At 44.3% G+C, this 25320-nt stretch overlaps 1 protein-coding gene and 1 non-coding gene across 2 annotated transcripts in view; one reads left to right on the forward strand and one right to left on the reverse strand.

Annotated features, from left to right (window-relative positions):
* Positions 1-25320, reverse strand: part of CHD7 (chromodomain helicase DNA binding protein 7) — a 189219-nt gene that overhangs the window by 36461 nt on the left and 127438 nt on the right. The window contains exons 6-12 of the mRNA XM_075353247.1: positions 21496-21561; positions 16250-16305; positions 12765-12879; positions 7209-7292; positions 3636-3773; positions 3415-3536; positions 578-821 (exon numbers count right to left, since the gene is read on the reverse strand). Of these exons, the coding sequence (XP_075209362.1) occupies positions 578-821; positions 3415-3536; positions 3636-3773; positions 7209-7292; positions 12765-12879; positions 16250-16305; positions 21496-21561 (825 nt within the window). The remainder of the gene's footprint in view (positions 1-577; positions 822-3414; positions 3537-3635; positions 3774-7208; positions 7293-12764; positions 12880-16249; positions 16306-21495; positions 21562-25320) is intronic.
* LOC142244803 (small nucleolar RNA SNORA17) lies at positions 10142-10264 on the forward strand. Its single transcript, XR_012724665.1, has one exon. It is a non-coding gene; the product is annotated as a small nucleolar RNA SNORA17 (small nucleolar RNA).

Here is a 25320-nt window from a genome sequence, read left to right on the forward strand (position 1 = left end):
AGCTGGAAAGTTACACATCACGTACCCATCAAGTCTTTCAAAAAGGACCAACTAGGAAGCAGAAAACACAGCAAGGGCTAAAAATACAAGCCCGTACTCCTCCTAATAATCGGCCCCGTATATTTTTAGAAAGGCTAAAGGCATTCATTTACTACGGACCATGTTCCTGCCTATTTCTGGAGCACAAATAGTGGCTCTCTTCACCACAGCTACGCCCGACGAGAGCCGTTGTCTAGGAAGCGGTATAATCTACTCTTCATGGTGGCGTTGTCTCGCTCATGGCTTTGATACACTGATATGTGGCCTTGCACACACAAAGCTAGCTGATCTGAACACAATCGTACCATTATCTAGCCATGTCCTTTCAACGTTCAGTAAATGAGTAGAAATGTATATGGGTTACATTTTACAAAAGGTAAAAAGAATATATGAAATTCAGACTTATTAAAAAGGAAAAGCACATCACTGAACTTTGAGCAGAATGCCAGTCATTTTTATTAGCCTGTTTTTATTATTAATACTAAATAAAATTTGAAAAAGAAAAAAAGCTTTGTTCAGATTTCACTCTACCACCCACCTGTGCATCTTTAAAGTACATTTCATAGACTTGTATGGTTTTCCTGCTTGCTTGGCTTCCATGATAGACGACCACATTCAGCTCTGTCCATGTGCGAAATTCTCTCTCCCAATTTGGGATTGTAGAGAGCGGAGCAATGACCAAGAACGGGCCATGGATCCCTTTTAAGTAGATCTCGTACAGGAAAGTGATCGACTGGATGGTTTTACCCAAACCCATTTCATCGGCTAAGATGCAGTTTCGTCTAGAGAGAAAAGATCGAAGGGTAATTTCATACAGCACAGTCACAAAATGTTCATGGAGCAATGAGAATGCTGCCATCAACACAGACTTAAAGGGGTGTTCTCAAGTGTGAAAATGATCTCCTGATGGCGAATAATTTTCTGATCACTGAGGTATCGAATGCGGTGACACTCACAGATCCTAAAAACCAGGCCTGACTGAATGGTGCAGAGGTCAATCATGCACACTGCCTCTCCATTCATTCTAAAAAGAATGCTGAAGAACAGCCAAGCTCTGTGCTCCGAAATCTCTGGTGCGCCAATAAAAATGATTGGAGTGGTAGAGCACATAATCGACCTGCACCTCTTCAGAGTCCAGGCTCTCTGGATCAGTAGGAGCCCCGGTGGTCAGAACCCAAGTGATCGAAAAGTTATCACATCCTTTAAATAGGTAATAACTTTTTATCTTGAGAACACCTCTTTGAGGGTATGTTCACTTGGCTATAAAATCAGCTGTGCATCACAGTATCAGCATTGAGTGTGAGATTGTGACTCAATTCACGCTCTGCACAGCAGTGTATATTGAATGGTGCTGCTCATTTTTTACATTAAGGCAGTGTGCACACTGAGTATTTGGTGAGGTTTTTTTTTTTTTATTTCAGTATTTGCAAGCCCAAACCAGGATTGGGCACACACAAAAAAAAAGAAAAAAGAAAAAAAAAAAAAAAAAAAAAGAAGAAGAAGAGGGCAGATGTTTCTATTGTACTTTTCCTCCGATTGTATTTGTAAGCCAACACCATGACGTGAACAATCGGAGGAAACCCACTCTTAGTTTTGGCTTACAAATGCAGAGATAAAATACGCAAACACTCAACGTGTGGACGTGGCCTTCTAACATGTTAGGGGTACTTCACACACAGCGAGATCGCTACTGAGATCGCTGCTGAGTCACGGTTTTTGTGACGCAGCAGTGACCTCATTAGCGATCTCTCTGTGTGTGACACTGAGCAGCGACCTGGCCCCTGCTGTGAGATCGCTGCTCGTTACACACAGCCCTGGTTCGTTTTTTTATTGTTGCTCTCCCGCTGATAAGCACACATTGCTGTGTGTGACAGTGAGAGAGCAACAATCTGAATGTGCAGGGAGCAGGAGCCGGCATCTGACAGCCTGCGGTAAGCTGTAACCAAGGTAAACATCGGGTAACCAAGGTGATTACCCGATATTTACCTTAGTTACCAGCCTCCGCAGCTCTCACGCTGCCAGTGCCGGCTCCTGCTCCCTGCACACGCTAAACTAAGCGGTGTGTGCTGGTAACTAAGGTAAACATCGGGTAACCATACCCGATGTTTACCTTAGTTACCAGTGTCCGCAGCTTCCAGACGTCGGCTCCGTGCAAGCGCAGCGTCGCTTGCACGTCGCTGCTGGCTGGGGGCTGGTAACTGGTCGCTGGTGAGATCTGCCTGTTTGACAGCTCACCAGCGACCATGTAGCGACGCAGCAGCGATCCTGACCAAGTCAGATCGCTGGTGGGATCGCTGCTGCATCGCGAAAGTGTGATGGTACCCTAACTTTATGGTGCAGATTGCAATATGATAAATCTGTTGCAAAATCTGCACCGCCCGGTACACATTTTGCACCGCCCGGTACACATTTTGCACCGCCCGGTACACATTTTGCCGCTGCAGATTTCCTTGGGATTATCAGATTCTTGTGAATGCACTCAAAATGATCGTCGTTGTCTTGTAACCACAAACCATTCAGATCACATTTTGCGCCAATGTCCATATAGGTAGGGGGTTATAGTGCTAACCACAGAACGTCTCAATCTGTAAAACACTCCAGTTTCATTTAGCAATACCACCCCTTCAAGATCATTTTGGGGCTAGCTTTGGTAGATAAGCCAAAGCTACATGCAATTTTTGTCCATATCTATATTAATTGAAGCGCAAGATATCAGAGTCTGGTTATATACCCAGCGGTGGGAACTACAGCTGTGGCTGAATCAAATTTCCCATGATCCCCAGCAGCAAAAAGATAAATGAAAAAAAATTATAAAAAAAAAAAAAAAAAAGTGATTGTAGGAACCAGTCACACACCGCACGTATATTATGGAGGGTAAACTTTCCTTCTAGCTTGGAAAGTATGCCTCATCCTTCAGCAGCTGGAGTGGCGTACATGTAACACCAGCGATGATGTAGTGCTGCGGTGATTCAGAGATTCTGTAAGCAGCAGAATATTCCCATCACCAGTGTTTATAGGCTGGGGGGATTCCTGACAAGACTGGAGGTAGCGCTGCCTTGTGCTCCGCTGATTAACACAGCTATAAAGATCTTTTTTACAATTCCACACTGCAGACAGACGTTCGAAGAAAGGGTTAACATCGCTATATCGGGATAATGCAGCGGCTAAACATTTTCCAGCATTTGTAGAAAGCCAGAGCTTATAAAAGATCTGAGCGCAGTAAAATATGGTTTTCCACATTTTTTTTTTATTTTTTATAGAGTATAAACTCCGGTCCTAAGATGCCAATAAAATCTGTAAGGTTAAACTGTGCCATGAAACAAAGCCATTAAAGTTTAGTAAAGCTACTGCTAGGAGAGTGGGAAAAATACTTACGTGTTGTACCAATTGAACAGCAGCCAGTTCACTCCCTCCAACTGGTATTCCCTGAGACTGTTATTGTTTTTATACTCCCTGGAACTCTCCGATTTCTTCCACTCGTCGGCAGGAGGTCGCTCCTGTTTCAAATGCAGTAAATCCCATTAGTGGTTTTCCGAAAGACCACATAACTGAGCTATTTTCAAATAAAAACACTGGTCGGCCGTGCCAATTCTTACCACGCGTTCTGTTTCTGGCTCCCTGCTCTGGAGTTTCTCAAATTCTTCAATCTTTGCTGGATCCAAGTCCTGCTTCAGTTCCCATGTGCTGTCCTCATATGCAAGGGAGCACCACTTCACCAAATAGTGCGTAATTGGCTTCAGGAAACAAGATGGAGCGTTAAAAAAAAAAAAAGGACAGCGATAATACACATCACAAGTTAATCTCTAGAAAAATAAAATTTTTATATATATATATATATATATATATATATATATATATATATATATATATATATATATATATATATATATATACATATACATATACATATACATACACATACATACATACATACATACATATATATTACACACACACACACACACACACATACATACATATATACACACATACACACACATATATTATATTTATTTATATTTATTTATTCAGACAGCGATTTTATTATTTTTGGACAGAGCTATTTTTGGACGATAAGTAAGGCTGCGTTCACATGACCGCATTGTCACTGCGGTCGGTGAAAGAAAACGGCATCACACGAACAGCACTGAGACCAATGCATGAAAGAAAAAAAAAAAATGGGGCATTTACTGGTCTCTTTAATATTGGGATGATCACATTGGGCGCACAAAATAAAATAAAGGATCCCATATGGCTAAATTGTATAGGATCAGAATTTTGCAAACTACATAGCAGCTCTGAGGGGTAGGAAACTTTTTGTTCTTAAAAGGGAACTGGTCACTAGTTTTGGGGCCTATAAGCTGCGGCCACCACCAGTGGGCTCTTATATACAGCATTCTAACATGCTGTATATAAGAGCCCAGGCCGCTGTGTAGAACGTAAAAATCACTTTATAATACTTACCTAAACAGTCGCTGCTGTGGAGTCGGGCCATAAGGGTGTCTTCGTTCTCCGGTGCCTCTATCGGCCAGCTTTGTCCTCCTTCTGAAGCCTGTGTGCATGACGCGTCCTACGTCATACACACTCGCCGGTCCCGCACAGGCGCAACTACAATACTTTGATCTGCTCAGGGCAGATCAAAGTGCGCCTGCTCAGGACTTCAATGCCGGCACGTGTGTATGACGTAGGATGCGTCATGCACCCCGGCTTCAGAAGAAGGACAACAAAGATGGCCGAAAGAGGAGGCGCCGACACCGGAGAACAAAGACGCCGATCTGACCCAACTCCACCGCAGCAGCCGTTGAGGTAAGTATTATAAAGTGATTTCTATGTTCTACACAGCGGCCTGGGCTCTTATATACAGCATGTTAGAATGTTGTATATAAGAGCCCACTGGTGGTGGCTGCAGCATACGGGCCCCAAAACTGGTGACAGGTTCCCTTGAAAAAACTTTATTCACTGCTGATGTATAAAAATGAATGTCAGATAGATGCCAATTTTTCCTGTATGAAAAATCGGTGGATTTTATTAATTTACTCGTGTGAACCTAGCCTCACTCAGATAATATAGAGACATCCACTATGATTTCATACGTATATACGTGATTTTGGGTGTTAAAATCTTTGCTCATATTGCTTTGGACTGGCAACACTTAAAGAGGTTGGCTACTACTTTTAGATTGATGGCCTTTCCTTAGGGGTACTTTGCACACTACGACATCACAGGTGCGATGTCGGTGGAGTCAAATCGAAAGTGACGCACATCCGGTGTCACTGTCGACATCGGAGTGTGTAAATCGTTTTTGATACGATTAATGAGCGCAAAAGTGTCAAAATCGTATGATCGGTGTAGTGTCTGTCATTTCCATAATTTCAGAAGGACCGATGTTACGATGTTGTTCCTCGTTCCTGTGTTCGCTGTGTGTGAAGCCGCAGGAGCGAGGAACATCGCCTTACCTGCGTCCCGGCAGCAATGAGGAAGGAAGGAGGTGGGCGGGATGTTTACGTCCCACTCATCTCCGCCCCTCTGCTTCTATTAGCCGCCTGCCGTCGCTGTGACGCCGCACGACCCGCCCCCTTAGGAAGGAGGCTGTTCGCCGGCCAGAGCGACGTCGCAGGGCAGGTAAGTGCGTGTGAATCTGCCGCAGCGATCACGTTAGCTATGGCAGCTATCACAAGATATCGTACCTGCGACAGGGGCGGGGACTATCGCGCTCGGCATCACTACCAACGGCTTGCGATGTCGTAGTGTGCAAAGTACCCCTTAGGATAGGTCATCAAAGTCTGATCGGCTGGGGTCCAACACTCGGCATTCTCCACGGATCAGCTGTTTTCTGTGCAGGAGGCTGGAAATGCTCAGTTCCGGAGATGCCCCTTCTTCTGATAACGGCCGCGGTCGGGTAATGCCCACCTGCCTCCTACTGCTTTGAATGGGAGGGGGATTTCCATTAGCCGTCAGCAGGTGCTATCAGAAGACGGGGCATCTCCGGAACTGTACTGAGAACAGCTGACCGGCGGGAGTGCCAGGTGTCTAACCCCAGCCATACATTGATGACCTTTACTAAGTAAAGGCCTTCAATGTAAAAGTAGTGGACAACCTCTTTAATTTCCAAATAGACAGAGCAAAGTTAGGACCAACTTAAAAGCTCTGGTTTTTCAGCCTTCCAAGCATAGGGTACCTCCACATAGGACTCATGTGAAGCTGCATCACGGTGCAAATATACAGATTGCATCTACTGGATAAAATCCACAGCACAATCTGAAGCCTAAATTAAGATGTTATGGATTCCTACCTAATCCACAAAGATGGCACAGTAACATGCAGAGGAATTTGTGCATGTAACCATGTATATCCATTCAGCATCCAACCATACCCATAATTACAAGCTAGAAGAGTTCTTTTAAAAAAAATAAAACAAAAATTATATATAATTTCTTCCAGAAAGCTCTCAGAGCATTTCATATTTCGTTTTTCAGCTCCATCAGATCTAATTGAGTGAAGCAAAGTTGCAGTACCATTATCGCCCGCAGGTGAGAACTTTGTACTGAAGGAATCACTATGTTTTTCTAATTTTACAATACCTTCTAGTATTACTTTGGAGAACTGGTTCTTTTGCAGAATTTTTCCAGCACTAAAAGGGCAATGTGTTATATCCTAAGGCTATGTGCGCACTGAGCGTTTTTTGTGACATTTTTGCACGTTTTTCGGGTGCGTTTTTGGGCTCAAACTGCATGACTTTGCTTCCCCAGCACAGTCTATGGCTTTTCATTTTTGCTGTCCGCACACAACTTTTTTTTTTTAGCTGCGTTTGAGCTTTAAAAAAAAAAAAAATATGGACATGTAAATTCTTTCCTGCGTTTTTACCCATGCAAGGCATTGGAAAATCGCAGCATAATGCAGCCAAAAACGCACCGAAACGCGGTAAAAACGCATGCGTTTTTTACCGCTGCGTTTTTGCTGCCAAAAGCGCACAAAAATGTGTGTGCGCACATAGCCTTACACTTCCTATTCAGGACTGGACAGTAGAAGGTCTAGTACAAGCTGCAGATATTCTATATTCTTTATAGGAAGGTTTATATTTTCATACATCCCTTTAGAAAAGCAAATTAATGGGATTTAATCATTTAAAAAAGGAGAATAAAACAATTTCCATAAAGGACACCCCGTACCTCTCCCTTCTCGTCTGTGCTGGTGGAGATGTCAAGTATCCGATCGACTTCCACGTAGTCGGGATTAAACAGATCATCTTCAATCTGTTGACAAACAGGAATATCAGAGTCTTATTTACGGAGCTCCTAAGGGAAAACCTTTCTGCACCAAGGACATATTTGTGCCTATAGGGTCACAGAAACATGAAAATCTGACTCAACAACCTCCAACATGCTAATTGAAATACTACAATTCAGCAGGATTGCTCCCCGTGAGGGTAAGAGACTCCTCAGACTTTGTTAACTGGGCCTCTTAATTACTGCGTGAAACCTTTTACAGCAGGAGAAAGTTGAAGAATATTTTAAATGAAGTGTGAAATTACAATTCACTAATGAGCAATCGAAAAGGGCTTATAGCTCACACCGTTTCTCGAAATCTACAGCTTGCAAGAGAGCGGTTTAAGTGCCGGTGTCGGGTTAACCACTTTCCTGCCAGTTTATTAAAATAGATGCTAGAGCTAGATTTACCATTCCCTACTTGGAACTGCGGGATTTCAAGGATGTCTAATTTTGTTGAATGAAAAGCAATCATATTTATGCATTTGACAATCATCATGTATTTAGGAAAAAAGGAAAAAAAAAAAGTCAGACCGCTAATGGCCCTGTAACGGAGTTTTCCTCATCTCAGAATTCTGACGTATAACTAGAATATACCCACACTGGAATTGAGCAAAAAAGATTTGCAGCCACGTAAATAGTCCGTGGCCTTCAGACCGGAGGCACAGCAAATCTCCAACCACCAGCAGTATCCCTGACAACCTCCTCTAATTAGTAGGCCACCGCGATATCATCATTTAGTGCACGCATGACGCTGTAGGGTCTACTGATCAGACAAGGCTCCAGCGATCTCACAGATAATAGGATGTCCGCACTTCTGTAAACTGGTGGACACGAACTGCTGACATGGCCGATGGATCAGGGTCCTGTTAACAGTTTTTATGAAGACTAGGCAGAACTTTATGATCATGGTGGTCCAGCCACTATGATGCCCAATAATCCTGAGAATGAAGGGGATGCAGCACTAGAGTTACCCTGTATCGGCCTCACAGTTTTTCCCTCGGACAGTAATCTATGATAAAGACTGATGGCACATCCTACCATTCTAATGTGAACAGGTGCAAACTGAACAACAAAAAAGGTCGCCTTGCCATTGGCTATTGGGCTCACATAAAACTGGCCATTTTTTGTGTGCTAAGTATCTTACTTTTTACATGTTTTTCGTAGGAGTATTGCATGTCTATATTCCCATATTCATTGCTCCACATATTGTAGCACTACAAAATGCAATGGTCTCCTTTTTGTTTCCCTTGCACAGTGACCTGCAGCCAGCTACCTATGCTGGGCAACTGAACTGCAACCCATTTCAACTGCCCACCGTGGAGGATAAAGCTAGAAGGGGCACAGTGCCCAGTACTTTATTGCTTCTTTTATTCCTCCTGGTAAGGCATGACAAAAAAATTACTACTGGATGTTACTAGTCCACTTTTCAACTGTTCTTATATAGTATGCAAATGTATGTAAAGCGCTGTGGAATTAATAGCGCTATATAAATGAATAAAATTATTATTATTATTATTATTATAGTCCAAGCACTTATTTCGAAAAGTGATATTGTTCAAAAATATGCAACACTGGTAACATCAATCTGTTAACGGGAACATGTCATATCAAAACATGCCATTAACCTGAAGACATGGGGTTAATCTGGAGGTTAATAGCATTCTAAATCCATGTGGTTGCTGCAATGACAGCCTGGCTACCAGAAGGAAATCAACTTTACTCCCCTGGCTTTCAGTCAGAGGTGCGGCTTCAGTCATCGCTCGGTACACAGTGAGTGGCGGCTGTAACCGCACCCAGACACTGGTGGACAGTGGCTCTGCGGTGCATCAGAATAGAGGCGGCTGTCAGTCAGTGCCGGGGGCAGTTACAGCCTCCGCTGTGTACTGAGCGATTACTTAAGCTGTGGCTCTAGGGCCTCAATCACACATCAGTATTTGCCAATATCAGGAGTGTCTCCAAAACACAGAATAGGTGTCAATCTTTCATTTATAATTTTTCTCTCAGGCTGGGCCCACACAGGGGACTACTGTGATCCTCACATGACACTCTGCTCAGGCTGGCAGCACAGCGGGAGCAAAGTGTCACTGCAACTGAGGTCCGATCATGCGATCGGACCACAGCTGCGGGGGGTGGGCCAGCACTGAGGAGTGGCGGCCCGGCACTGAGGAGGGGAGGGAGGGATTTATCTCCCTCTCTCCTCTGTTGCCTGCTATTGCCATTCTCGCACTGCATTCGCGGTATACCAATGTACTGCGAGCGCAGCGCGATTTTTCTCTTGCCCCATAGACTTGAATACGTGCAAGAGAAACAATGATCGCATTGAAACCGCAGCATGCTGCGACTGTTTTCTTGGTCCGATTAGGGCTGAGAAAATAATCGCTCATGGCATCTCATTTCACCCTCTCAGATTTTCACGCCGTGTGTCTTAGGTCTTAAAGTTCCACTCTTGACTTTGGCATATAAAAACTGATGCAAAAATATTGATGTGTGAACGGTGACAAAGATGGAAAGCCTTTTGATAACTAAACTCTAACTGTGGGGGCCGTACTGCTTTTAGAACAGTATTGAAAGGGTTTTTCTACAAAGTTAAAGGGGTGGCTCACCCATATTTTTTTATGGTCTAGTTCGATATTATATTGAGAAACAATGTTTCTCTCAAATACCTTGTGTTGGCAATAGAGCCTGTGAGAGGCGCTATTGCAGACCGCTGTTACAGCTCCAGTGACGTCACCGTCAAGTGTCACACACGTCACATCCGTGCAGCCGGCTGCATTCTTCCAGACTCACTGAGCTGTGGGCGGTGTTTCACCGCTGTCACAGCCCATCTGCTCCCTGCTTCCCCCTCCCTCACAGCAGAACGCTGCAAGCAAGAAACGCGACGCTCTGTGCTGTGAGGGAGGGAGGGAGAGAGCAGATGGGCTGTGACAGCGGTGAAACACCGCCCACAGCTCAGCGAGTCTGGAAGAATGCAGCCGGCTGCACGGATGTGACGTGTGTGACACTTGACGGTGACGTCACCGGAGCAGGGAACAGCGGTCTGCAATAGCGCCTCACACAGGCACTATTGCCAACACAAGGTATTTGAGACAAACATTGTTTCTCAATATAATATCGAACTAGACAATTAATATGGGTGAACCACCCTTTTAATTTTAATCAATAGATCTTGAAATAATAATTTCCAAAATTGTTTAAATATGTTTAAAAAACCCAAAACATTACCATGTTGAGATAATCCTATGCACCTGTTATGTACTGTATAATGGCCGTGTCTGACTGTACAGGACATGGTCTGACCATATCACAGCTCCTGGGCCGGGACGAGTATACAGACATTACAGCACGGGATCACAGATTATTCATTTTGTGAGGTAAAACATTTCATTGCCTGTTTTTCAAAAAATGTTTTAGCTCAAAGAAATAATTTGCGATCATGTGCTGTAATGTCTGTATACTCTTCTTGCGTCCTCCCCTAGCTAAAAGCTGTAGTATGATCAGACCATGTCCCTGTACGGTCAGACACTCCCATTACACAGTATTAATATGGGCACATGTACAAGTTTATGCAAAAAGAAACGTGTTCCAGCTCACCGCTCTGGTGTGTAAGTCTGAGGAGTAGACCAGCTGATCCTGCACGGAAATCCCAGGCACAAGGGAATAATAGCAGATACAAAGTAACGAAAATCCAGCGGATCACAGGCAGATGAATTAAAAACTTTCCTTTATTTTCATCGCTTTAAAAAGCTCCATGTTCCATGAATAAGAACTTACGACACTGCGTTATGTCGAAACGCGTTGGATGAACTGTGCCTTGTGGATGCTGTCTATCCATTTTTAAAGCGATGAAAATAAAAGGAAAGTTTTTAATTCATCTGCCTGTGATCCACTGGATTTTCGTTACTTTGTATGTACAAGTTTATATCCGCACAGGAATTTTTTTTTTTTTTGTTAACACATCGAATTGTGTTGTTACTTATTATTCCAAGAGCTATTGATTAAAATGAACTTTGTTAGTGGGGAAAACCCCTTTAACCAGCAGATTAACCCCATATCTACAGGTTAATAGCAATTTTTGGCATGCCAGATTCCCTTTAATATAGTATTACATTTCCAGAAGGAACAGTTCAGGAGCGTTAATAGATCCTCCTTCATTTTCTGTAACACTATTAAATGAAGGTACAATCTCTTTAAATACCGCCAACTAAATATTTAATACATACAGTTATGTAATCTCTTATGGTCTCCAATTTATTCAGGGGAAAAAAAAATTTAAAAAGATGAAAAATAAAAGTATTTTATATATATTTTTCAATCTGCGTGTTTAAATGATTTAGGTCAGAGATGACAAATGGGACGATGTGCTGACCCTCCAGAGGAACCACTGGGCTCATTTTAATTTTTATTTTTTTTTTAGAAGATATTTTTAAGGCCCGGCCTAGTAACTCTATTACACTTCAGTATTATACTTCTTGGGCAGACCAAGACGGAAGCATTGAGGACTTTCATCCGTCTGACCCTTGCTCCGGCTCCACATACAGATCTAAGTGAAATTAAATTGGTGATCAGAAGCTTAGTCCCATGGGGGTAATTGTCCAAATCTGAGAAGGACAGCCACAATCCCCTGCATAATTAGCTCTTGGAGAGATATGAGCAGAATATGCATGACTGGCTCCGGCTCACACTGTACACCCCCCATTAACCCTTACAATCATCAGGACTCGGAGGACAAATAAAAATTAATTATCGGCGAATGACGACGCGTGATTGAAATATTCGATATCTTTGAAGGAGGCAGGTCATTTCCTAGGGGCGATGCGACCCTTCCTGATAACAGCATTATGCATATGTGGCAATTGTACTTAATAGTGTGTAATTAATCTGCTGCGTTCTTCTTTGCGAGCCACGTAAAAAGCTCCGATCGCCCAATGCTAAATAGAGAATGGTAGAATTTTCCATTAACCGTTAGTAAAAAGAGAGAAGACGCCCCAGATTCATTTTACTGGCAAATTTAACAAAGAAACAGGCTGAACCCTTTCAGGAGGCGCACTGGGAAATAATTCAGCACTTAAGAGCACTGAAATCAAACAGGATCGATCAGACGAGCATTGATTTCCCTCCAAACATTCAGTGCAGACTGCAAATAAATAGGAATCTAATGCGATAACGGCGGTTTCCTAAACACCTGCTCACGGAAAATAATTACAGCGAAGCCCCGGATTATTCCTCAGGGCTAAGGTTCAATCGTAAACCATTTACAAATTAGGTGAGAACGGCAAGTATTTTTCTTGAAGGTGGGGGTGGGTGTCAATCAGGAGATGGGGACATCCCACCATTATTCATAGTACAAGTTTTATGATACATCCTAGCAGGAAGCGACTAATATCCTGACTGCAACAATGAAATCTCAAAAGTCCAGATCCCAGCTCACAAATAGACCCGCACTGGCCAAGCACCTACCTCCGAGAGGAACTTGTTCTGGCCTTGCTTGGCTCGAAAACGCTTGATTTTCTGATGGATCCTCTTGTCCTTCTCCAGCTCCTCCACAGAGGCCCATTGGCAGTGCAAATACGAACTACGGAAAGAAAAGACCTCCAGTGACGGACATGGCAGTAACAACGTCACATACATTGGATGAACAGACTGTGGAAAATAAGGCTAAATCTGATTACTTGGGACAAGCTCTATCTACACAGCCGGTGAATCATTAAAGGGATTTTATGGCTTTCTTTTAATTTCTAATGGTTTCTAAGATATCTGCTTTCTCTTATTGTAAGAGGGAACCCTTTATAATGGAGATCTCCTAAACCAAATGTACCAGCTAAGTTTTATCAAGCTAAGTGATCATTGCATGATCGTTGCGAATTCAACAGCAGAGACCCCAGGACAGGGGTCCTAAGGTGCTTTATGGGGAAAAAAACGGTAGCACACACATGACCACCACCCCATTCACTTCTATGGGATTGACGGCTCTGCCATCTCAAAGTCTCTTCAGATGGATGAATATATGTATGATTTACTTCTGGATAACCACTTAAATGCAGAAAAGCCCCAATAAACATTGAACCAGCGCCGTACCAGTGGTGTTAGCACTTTAACTCCTTGCCATGTGAGGTGAGATCTGCAGCCGATCAGCAGTCACTGATGGGCTGCAGCCTTTACAGTTCTGTGTGATGTAATGAAGGCTGCAGCCTATCAGCGGTTGCAGCCTTCACTCGACATAAAAATGTCACAAGACCACCGTGAGTTTCAGTGATGACATCAATAGAACGAATCTGGTTCAGGATGTAAGGGCTTTTTAATTTTATTGAGGCCACTTTAGCATTTAAGGTTTGTCCTTGAATTAATAAGGGTTCTGTAGTCACAAGATATCAGCGCCGGTCCTGAATTGCAGGAGCACCAGCTTAGGTTCGACACAAGAAAGTTTCCCGTGTCCGCAGGCGAGTAGTGCAGTGTTTGAATGGGACCGACAGGGTCTCCGTCTGTAGGATCGGTTAGGTTAGATACCGATAACAGGAATTCAGCCCCGTCACACACCGCTGTACTCCAGCAGAATAAATATCCTGAGAGCAGAAAATCTCTAAGTGCAAAAACGAACCGGGATTGTGCTTCCCAATCTGAGGGCAGCATATAGAAGGAGCAGAGACCCTAATTTCTGTGCAAAAACGAACCGGGATTGTGCTTCCCAATCTGAGGGCAGCATATAGAAGGAGCAGAGACCCTAATTTCTGTGCAAAAACAAACCGGGATTGTGCTTCCCAATCTGAGGGCAGCATATAGAAGGAGCAGAGACCCTAATTTCTGTGCAAAAACAAACCGGGATTGTGCTTCCCAATCTGAGGGCAGCATATAGAAGGAGCAGAGACCCTAATTTCTGTGCAAAAACAAACCGGGATTGTGCTTCCCAATCTGAGGGCAGCATATAGAAGGAGCAGAGACCCTAATTTCTGTGCAAAAACAAACCGGGATTGTGCTTCCCAATCTGAGGGCAGCATATAGAAGGAGCAGAGACCCTAATTTCTGTGAAAAAACGAACCGGGATTGTGCTTCCCAATCTGAGGGCAGCATATAGAAGCAGCAGAGACCCTCATTTCTGTGCAAAAACGAACCGGGATTGTGCTTCCCAATCTGAGGGCAGCATATAGAAGGAGCAGAGACCCTCATTTCTGTGCAAAAACAAACCGGGATTGTGCCACCCAATCTGAGGGCAGCATATAGAAGGAGCAGAGACCCTCATTTCTGTGCAAAAACGAACCGGGATTGTGCTTCACAATCTGAGAGCAGCATATAGAAGCAGCAGAGACCCTCATTTCTGTGCAAAAACGAACCGGGATTGTGCTTCCCAATCTGAGGGCAGCATATAGAAGGAGCAGAGACCCTAATTTCTGTGCAAAAACAAACCGGGATTGTGCTTCCCAATCTGAGGGCAGCATATAGAAGAAGCAGAGACCCTCATTTCTGTGCAAAAACAAACCGGGATTGTGCCACCCAATCTGAGGGCAGCATATAGAAGGAGCAGAGACCCTCATTTTATCGCCAGGTCCCTTACTCTAGTTTTGATTAACTCACTGCTTTGTCTTTTGCAGCTCAGCTAGGTGTGTTCCGCACGCAACTGAATGCATATTTTTAATAAGGTTTTTCTTTAGCTAGATGTACCTCTATCACCATGTCACCATCCATCCTTTTCCAGGAAAATTGATCAGAAGACAGAAAAGTTGTGCTAAAATTTTGAAAATCTGCACTTAGTATAAGTACCACCGGATCGCTCCGTGCATGCCTAACGCTGCATAGCTCCCGGCACACCCACCGCCGGACGGCTCCGTGCACGCCCACCGCCGGACGGCTCCGTGCACGCCCACCGCCGGACGGCTCCGTGCACGCCCACCGCCGGACGGCTCCGTGCACGCCCACCGCCGGACGGCTCCGTGCACGCCCACCGCCGGACGGCTCCGTGCACGCCCACCGCCGGACGGCTCCCCGCACCCCCACCGCCGGACGGCTCCCCGCACCCCCACCGCCGGACGGCTCCCCGCACCCCCACCGCCGGATGGCTCCCCGCACCCCCACCGCCGGATGGCTCCCCGCACCCCTACCGCCGGATGGCTCCCTGCACCCCCAACGCCGGATGGCTCCCCGCACCCCTACCGCCGGATGGCTCCCCGCACCCCTACCGCCGGATGGCTCCCTGCACCTCCACCGCTGGATGGCTCCCCGCACCCCCACCCTCGGATGGCTTTTTGCACCCCTACCGCCGGATGGCTCCCCGCACCCCTACCGCCGGATAGCTCCCGCACCCCCACCCCCGGATGGCTTCCTGCACCCCTACCGCCGGATGGCTCCCCGCACACCTACCGCCGGATGGCTCCCCGCACACCTACCGCCGGATGGCTCCCCGCACACCTACCGCCGGATGGCTCCCCGCACACCTACTACTTGATCACTCCAGTACATGCACTACTAGATCACTCTCATACACCTATAAATCAGGAAAATTGCTATTCACACAATTTGCTTTAATGTTACCTAGGTTTATAAAAATACACTATGAAAAAGCATTCATAGCAAATGTAAATTAAAACCGCAAAATTCTGCAACAACCAAGCAGCAAAATCCAAATGTCATGTCTTGAATGTTACTGCCGATTTGCCATTGATTTCACCTGGCGCAATAAGTGAGCGCGATATAAAATGACAGAGTGAATGAAAAAAACCTGCACCGTAGTTCCACGTCCAGTGAGAATTTTTGATGTAGTGTTGAAGAACTATAGCAAAATCTTATCCACCATGTGGTGCAGTAATACACTGTACATTTTCAAGCCTTATTTTATGCCCCAAAAGCTAAACATTTCCCCCGTTATATGGTTTGGCTTTGAGATCTATTCTCGCAAACTCAAAAATAAAATAAAAAAAAAAAAAATTTTAAAAAAAGTTGCAATGTTTACTTACAAGTTCTTATACTTCACATAAAATTCTTCAACTTCTACGTCTTCCCCAGACTCCAGCTAGAAGACAGAAGGACATTCTTTAATGTGAATCACGGCTCTGGGCGAGCGATCGGGAAGAGGCACAGGAGAGTGTGTAATGAAGAATGCAGGCTGCGCGTCACACGGCCGTCTGGTGGGATAAAAGTATTTGTAGTAGTCTGGATGGCAGACTCCGCTCTCCGTGACTCGACGCTCAGACGGAGTAATGTGTATCATGTGCCGTATACACTCCGGTCACATATTACCCATTAAATCCTTAGAAATAAAAAGCAAATGTTTCTGGGGAAACACAGCTGTCCAATTCTGCATTGTCATATCTGAGACATGAATCATTTTTAACTCCTCCCTCACCACACGCCGTTTTCATTCACAACAGCCTGACCCTGTACCTGGCTGGCTGCCAAACCCACAGCGTTAAGTAGACGCCAAGCGTACCATTTTCTCAGGCAGCAGCCAATTAGCAACTGCACTCCCTAATGCCAAATGTATTATTTTTGGCTGGCTGAAGATAGTCTTACTGCATTTTTACAATTGGCTTCTACAGGGTGTGTGCTCGTGTGTTGAGAGGAAGCAAACCACGGACTACAAAAAGCTTGTGGTCTACAATTTATATTGCTTTCGTGTTCGCACTTAAGACATCAGCGAGTGCATGATTGAGTCGGATTTGATACAAAGCTCTCGCCGCGGCGGTTACGATACCAGTTAAGACATTCATTTCGGAGATGCTGAAGGACTGAGTCTGCACTTTCTCCTGAGCTGTTTTTAACTAAAGATGAATGAATCTGAAGGAAGCCAATGTGTACGCGAGTAAGAAAATTCCTGGAAAGATGCTGTCAGCCGGCGTATATATTAGAAAGAGTCACGGCTCGATGGCAAAACGAAACTGAATTTTACACAGGATTCTCGCTACTGCTGAAAGTGCAGCCCGCGAAAAAAACGGATGAGAGAGATTCACAATCACAAGCGCCAGCAATATTAACCAGCAAAAGACATACAACTTGGAAAAAAACAAAGCAACAATATCCATCAACAGTAACCGTATCCATTAGCCATATACAGTACTTTAAAATGCAAAAAATAAACTCGTATTCCAGAACAGAGTCCATTCAGAATTTTTCTTCATAAGAGGTATTCTCAGATATGGAAGATAACCCATATCACACAGATAGGGAATCCCTTCCCAATGGCTGGGAGTCCGGACACCATTCTGAGAGCCAAGAGCCCCATGTGAATGAAACGGTCACTCGTGGGCACTGCCACACCATTCCTTCTCATGGGAGTGCTGAGCATCAGCCAAGCACCCATGGAGAATAAATTGAGGAGCAGTACTTTCTCAACCACAGGTCCATTCACATGTGGCAGAGCCCTGGGTCTGAGGATCAGTGAGGGCTCCCTCCATTGGATACGAACAATTGGGAAGTTATCCTTTTGCTAGTGGATACGGCAGAGCTTCCAAACGTGAGAATACCAGTTTTTATACCAGGATACTCACTTTGCTGGGATTAAGAAACCTTCCAGGTTTTGTGACAAAACTGCCCACAAAAAAACCAGGACAAAACCACCAGAGCCCGGGCCTCCAACCCAGAGCCCGGGCCTCCACCCCAGAGCCCGGGCCTCCAACCCAGAGCCCGGGCCTCCAACCCAGAGCCCGGGCCTCCAACCCAGAGCCCGGGCCTCCACTTTTTTTTTTTTCTTCTTTTCAGTATAAATCCCTAAAACAAAATCCCTCCATGCCTATATATGCCTATATTTTACTATTACACTCAAATAGGGAAATGGACATCAGCATAAGACATCAATTATACTTTTCATTCCAATCCAAAATAACGGAGTGATGCTAATGCAAACAGGGCGACATGGTTCTGTCACCCACAAATGAAAAAGTCATAAAATATAAAGCACAAAAATTGCATGTTGTAGTATCTCGCAGACATTGTGAGGGCAGAAGCAATACTCATACATGGAGTCGTCATACATGAATATCTTTGTTCAATCACGAGTGTTGATGGTGGCAATACGTACATTGGCTTCCCTGTGACTACCAGGAATAGCCTCTCTAGGGTAGAGACTTGTTTGTATCTTGCTTTTTGATCATTTTAAAAACATTCACTTTTTTCCCCAAATGGATACAAAAGTTTTTTGCTAGGGTTTGTCATCGTTAAAATTGGCAGCTTGTTTCCGCTTAACAATTTTCTGCCAGAATTCATTTTTCGCCAACAGAACAGATAAACTGAGGCTCATTTTTCTATAGGACAGACAGAGCTCGTTTTTGTTCAGTAAGAAATAAGTTATCTGAACCTAAATAAAGATGCCTTAAGTGATGGATCTGCCACTTGTATTGCCCACCAAGACTTGCTAAGCAACAAACCCTTTTAAATAGGTTTTGCCAAGAACAAAGTTAATTTTAAAGTTGATTTTAATCAAGAGATCTTGGAAAAATAAAAATTTTATATGTTCCCCTGCTATGTACTGTGTAATGGCCTTGTCTGACTGCACAGGAACATGGTGTGATCATACCACAGCTCTGGAGCAGGGGAGGACACAGAAAAGTCTAAAAGCAGAATAGAATGAGATCGCATCTGCTGCTTTTTTGTGAGGTAAAGCATTTCCCTACCTGCTTAAAAACAATGTTTTACCTCACAGAAAGAATCAGTTGACAGTTGTCAGGAGCTGTGGTATGATCAGACCATGCCTGTACGGTCAGACACAGCCATAGCACACAACACAGCACAAGAACATTCTTTAAGAAAAAAAAAACAAAACACAACCAATTGTGGAACTTGTATTATTCCAAGATCTATTGATTAAAACCAACTTTAAAATTAACTTTGCTTGTGGGGAAAACCCTTTTAAGCATGGAGTCACATGAAGTTTCTTGAGCCAAACACAAGTATGGATGGAAAACTTAGAACAAAAAAACAAGAAAACAATTTTCTTTTAGGGTATGTGCGCACATTAAAGCGCACCAATCACCAGTATTTTGCTATATAACCTAAAGCCAGTGCTATACTGGCACTATCGGGCTGATTCTATACATAGCTTTAGTTTTCAGCTAGGATGTATAGGTTTTGAAACACAAGCAAGTTTATAAAATGAGCTTTTTTAGTGGCAGCAGCTGCCGATAAGCTGATAGCTGAGGTGGGGATTCATAGTGATTCCCGCGACTGCCTGTTGTTCCTCCCCCTATTATTTATGCTAATTCGATTATATAGTCATTTCACTAAGTGGCTAGAAGGACCCGTGCGGATGTCATACCCATGTGGCCAGAAGCGGCAGGGCCTCAGCCAACATAGCTGATACCAGGAAGCAACATTATTTTTCTGTTGGCTGAGGCCCCACCCCTTCTAGTCACATGGGTATGACATCAGCACAGGTCCTTCTAGCCACTTGGTAAAAGGATTCTATAACAGAATTAGCATAAATAAAAGATATTGGGAGGAACCACAGGCAGGGGGTGGGAATCACCATCAAAACTCACCCCAGCTATAAGCTGATTGGCAGCTGCTGCTAGTCAAAAAGCTGTTCATTTTACAAACTTTACTTGCTTGTGTTTTAAAACCTATACATCCGAAGCTGACAACTACAGGTATGTATAGAATCAGCCTGATCGTACCAGTATAGCACTGGCTTTAGGTTATATAGGAAAATCCTGGTGATTTGTGCGCTTTAAGTATTTGCTGCAGAAATGTCTGCATCTCTAGGCCAAAAAATACTCCAAAAAAAAAAAAAAAAACAAAACAAAAAAGCACAGTAAAATACAGGCCTTTTTTGTTGTATATTTTTCCCCACTCATTCGAATGAGTGACATCTGCAGCAAAAATATTGAAAGATTTGACATGCTGAAGATTTAAATCTGCACCAAATCTGCAAGAAGAAAATAAGCAAAGTGTGCATGAGACTTCAGGGATCTCATTCACTTTGCTGGGACTAGGAAATCGTTCCGGTCTTGTGACAAAACGGAGCACAGAAACCACAACAAAAAAAGCAACGTGTGCACAGACCTTTGTCCTTCCTTTCACTTTATTTCCTACTCCTAGTTTCTATAAAAAAAAAAAAAAAAAACCACACGACAGCATTTCTGTCTACAGCCTAATGTTTCTTACGACAGATGAAACAAGAACCCGCATCTTTCATGCACTCCAGTAATAGAGGTCTTGACGGCATTTGGCCAAGTTTCCTCCAGTGCCACATACAAGGTGCTTATATGGGAGCCTATGCTTGGGTTACGAAAAAGCTGAAAAATGGTATTACTTAACATCCGCACGCTGAAAAGGTGTTGAATAAGCAATAAGTATTATGCAAGGGAACAAAGTCAGTCTAAGAGGCTTGTTGTACTATCCAAGCACTTGATTAAATCACATCTGCCAAGAAGAGCCTCCTCCCTCTCCACTTCTAGGAAAATCCTCATCATTTCCTGCTGGAAATACATTCTATAAATCTGAGAAAGGCCTAATATTACTAAACTACTCAAAGCATCGCATTAAAAGGAACTTAGACTACAAAATGGAGACGCCCATCGATGTGTGAGCGCACGTCATTACTGACCGGTCAGAGCCCGGGAGAGTTAGATGGGAAATCACAACTGGAAATGGTCAGTCTCCAGATTGTTTTACTTGTTAGACTTAGGCTACTTTCACACATCCGGTTTGAGCCCTGCGGCTCAATCCGGCTGTGAAAACTATGCAACGGATGCGGTGAAAACACCGCATCCTTTGCATAAGTTTTTACATGCGGCCGGTCCGGTTTTTTCCGGTTGCGGCATGCTACTGAGCATGCGCAGTGGAAAATACCGCATGCGGCGACCGGATGCGGTTTTTTCCGCATCGCGCCGCATCCGGCCTCCATAGGGATGCATTGAAAAATGCGCCGCAGCGGCCGGATGCGGCGCGATGCGGTGTTTTTTGCCGGAGCAAAAAACGTTGCAGGGTACGTTCGATCCGGCCGCCGCATCGGCTAAATCTGCCGCATGCGGCAAAAACCGGACCGAACGCAAGCCCCTACGGCACAATGCGGCACTAATGTAAGTCAATGCAAAAAAAAACCGCAATCGGCGTTACAAAAGCCGGTTGCGGTTTTTCTGCAGAACGCCGTATTGTGCCGCAGAGCAAAAATCCGGATGTGTGAAAGTAGCCTAATTCTTAAAGTTCTTTACCCTTCAAACGAGAACTAACATGGCAACTCATCACTGAGGATTCAAGACAGACTCACCTGCTTCTTTGCTACACGACTGCTCATTATTTTCTCCACAACAGGTCCTTCCGCATCCAGAGACTCCTAACGAGGAGGGGAGCAATGATCTCAGTTACTTCAAAATAAACACTCCAAAGTGATAAAGAAAAGCCCACACTTAATGTTCTAGACACATTAATCCAATGTCATGGATGGAGAAATTAACGTGTTTTCCTGCACTGCTGTAGAAGACGTCTTCCGGATCAGAACCACATATATTGAAGAAGTTGGATAGCTTTGAAGTATGTAGGATAAGCGGCATCACTCACTAGTGTGTCCTGGTTTCCTCTATATCGACAGTCTTCTTCAGCAGAGCAGCAAAACACGTTCAATCAGTCATTCATCGCATTGCACGGATTCTACACATGATTCTGCCTCCGCTGTACCTCATACACCCACGTACTACTGTGCGATACACAACTAATACAGGTGAGCGTATACTCCCCTTTGTTAATTACTGCTCCACAAGATAAGGCAATATTTTTGTGCCCTTTGCTCCCCAGTTTTTTAATTAATTGGCTGCTCACAAAGAACCAGCACTGGATATAGATACCAGCACCGACCCCCAGGAGCAAAGCCCAACAAATGGTCTGATCCACACACACTCCCCATCCCACTGCGCACACACGCATGCACACACACCCCATCCCGCTGCACGCGCACACACACCCCATCCCGCTGCGCGCACACACTCCCCATCCCGCTGCGCGCACACACTCCCCATCCCGCTGCGCGCACACACTCCCCATCCCGCTGCGCACACACTCCCCATCCCGCTGCGCACACACTCCCCATCCCACTGCGCACACACTCCCCATCCCACTGCGCACACACTCCCCATCCAACTGCGCACACACTCCCCATCCCACTGCGCACACACTCCCCATCCCACTGCGCACACACTCCCCATCCCACTGCGCACACACTCCCCATCCCACTGCGCACACACTCCCCATCCCACTGCGCACACACTCCCCATCCCACTGCGCACACACTCCCCATCCCACTGCGCACACACTCCCCATCCCACTGCGCACACACTCCCCATCCCACTGCGCACACACTCCCCATCCCACTGCGCACACACTCCCCATCCCACTGCGCACACACTCCCCATCCCACTGCGCACACACTCCCCATCCCACTGCGCACACACTCCCCATCCCAATGCACCCGGGGGCCAGAGAAGATTAAAAAGAACAAAAAAAAGAAGGCAGAAGTCTTTAAAGATGGAACAAATCAGTTGCTAATTATCACATGAATCTATAACAGATCATAGCTTCATAAGTGATGAAGTAGATTAGTTTAGGTAAAATATATATATCTTTGTATGGGGTTAGCCAGTAGATATAAACATTTTTTTTCCTAAGTACAGAGTTCTCAATGGTTGATACCTTTTAATGCCTAACTGAAAATATGGTAATAAATTGCAAACTTTCAAAACTACTTCGGTCTCTTCATCAGACATCGTATAACAAAATCTAAAGAGTCACATATTTATACCCAATAGGCTATATACAGATCTCAAACCCAGAGACCCAATAGCACCGGCTTTCAAGTATGCAAGCCAGCTAACGTTTTAGCATCTCTTTAATTACAGTGATCGCTAAACAAATACTGTAGGTTATGACTAGGGGCGTAACTGCAATAGGTGCTGGGACTGCAATAGCACACTGGCCCTGGATCCTTGAGGAGGGGTCTCAAAAGTCAATTTGGCCTATGTAAAAAGACTAGTGATATTAAAGACTTGCACTAATTGGGGTCCCGTTTGAGCTTCTGCATTGGGCCCCTGAGCTTCAACTTACGCCATTGGTTATGACTGCCCCTCACATGCTACGTCCATGTGAAGATAGGTTTAGATCATAATGCCTGGCAGGCAATGTGATGTGCATGGCATCTCACTATGAAACATTACCCATGAAACCTACTTTACGTGAGACCGGTGAGATAACACCACTTACATTAATAGGAGAAATATAAAGAGTGATGAATCAGACACTATAGCAGCGGCTGGTTACTAAAGTCCAGCAGTCCAGGTTGTAAAATACACCAATGCTTTCTATTAGAGCAATTTTCTGCTGACTCAATGTTCTCAGGCGCGGTTACCTCAGGAATGGAGGGACGGTAATGGCTTGTGACGGTTCAAAGAACATTTTGATTTTCAGACATTTCTTAAGTTTCTGCCATGGCAAATACGGGCTCTTAAAAACTAGTATTCGATCAACAGAGAAGCATGAGGAAGCGCTAATATTCTACATATGTAGCATAAGCACGTTATTTGCCTACAGATGCAGCACTTTTTATTACTATCCGATCCCTAACATCAACAGCTGGCCATGCTCGGGAGAAGGGGCGCTCAAACCCTTGATTTTGGCTAAGTAATAAAGTCCTATGTGTTCAACAGAAGATATTGATCACCAGTGGTACTGGGTAGGTTGCAAATCACCAAGTCTGATAATCCTACGTCAGAGGGCGTTTCAGTTTCAGAAACAAGACCTAAGAATATAGTCATGGCCGAAAGGGTTGGCACACTTGAAATTGTTGCAGAAAATGAAGTATTTCTCCCAGAAAATTATTGCAGCTATAAGTTTTGTTATACACAGTTGTATTACAACACCAGGGAAAAAACAAAAAACGCAAACTGGACATCATTTCATGCAAAACTCCAAAAAACAGGCTGGACAAAATTGTGGGGAAACAATGTTTCAAGCAAGTGCTGCTCGTTCAAGCTGACCTGCTTCAAGTAACAGGTGTGGGCATTATGAAGACCACACCTGAAGCCAGAAAGAGAGGGGAGAAGTTGGAACCAAAACTGTTCAAACATATCAACAAACTCAAGGTTACACGTTCATCTCCAGTGATCTTGATGTTCCTTTGTACACCGTGTGCAACATAACAATTCATTTACAACCCATGTCCCTGTAGCTCAGGATAGCAGAGAAATGAATGAAAGGTTGCACTGCAAGATAGTCCTGATAGTGCATGAGCAGCCCTAATCAAGTTCCAATGAAATTTAAGCTGTCTTGTAGGCTCAGGGTGCATCAGTGTCAGTGCAAACTATCCATCCACATTTACAGACATATGAAAAAGTTTGGGCACCCCTATTAGTGTTAACCTTTTTTCTTTATAACAATTTGGGTTTTTGCAACAGCAATTTCAGTTTCATATATCTAATAACTGATGGACTGAGTAATATTTCTGGATTGAAATGAGGTTTATTGTACTAACAGAAAATGTGCAATCCGCATTTAAACAAAATTTGACCGGTGCAAAAGTATGGGCACCCTTATTAATTTCTTGATTTGAACACTCCTAACTACTTTTTACTTACTTACTAAAGCACTAAATTGGTTTTGTAACCTCATTGAGCTTTGAACTTCATAGGCAGGTGTATCCAATCATGAGAAAAGGTATTTAAGGTGGCCACTTGCAAGTTGTTCTCCTATATGAATCTCCTATGAAGTGTGGCATCATGGGCTCCTCAGAACAACTCTCAAATGATCTGAAAACAAAGATTATTCAACATAGTTGTTCAGGGGAAGGATACAAAAAGTTGTCTCAGAGATTTAAACTGTCAGTTTCCACTGTGAGGAACATAGTAAGGAAATGGTACACAGGTACAGTTCTTGTTAAGCCCAGAAGTGGCAGGCCAAGAAAAATATCAGAAAGGCAGAGAAGAAGAATGGTCAAGGACAATCCACAGACCACCTCCAAAGACCTGCAGCATCATCTTGCTGCAGATGGTGTCAATGTGCATCGGTCAACAATACAGCGCACGTTGCACTAGGAGAAGCTGTATGGGAG

This window comes from Anomaloglossus baeobatrachus, chromosome 6, assembly GCF_048569485.1.
Source record: "Anomaloglossus baeobatrachus isolate aAnoBae1 chromosome 6, aAnoBae1.hap1, whole genome shotgun sequence".
Classification (NCBI taxonomy): Eukaryota; Metazoa; Chordata; class Amphibia; order Anura; family Aromobatidae; genus Anomaloglossus; species Anomaloglossus baeobatrachus.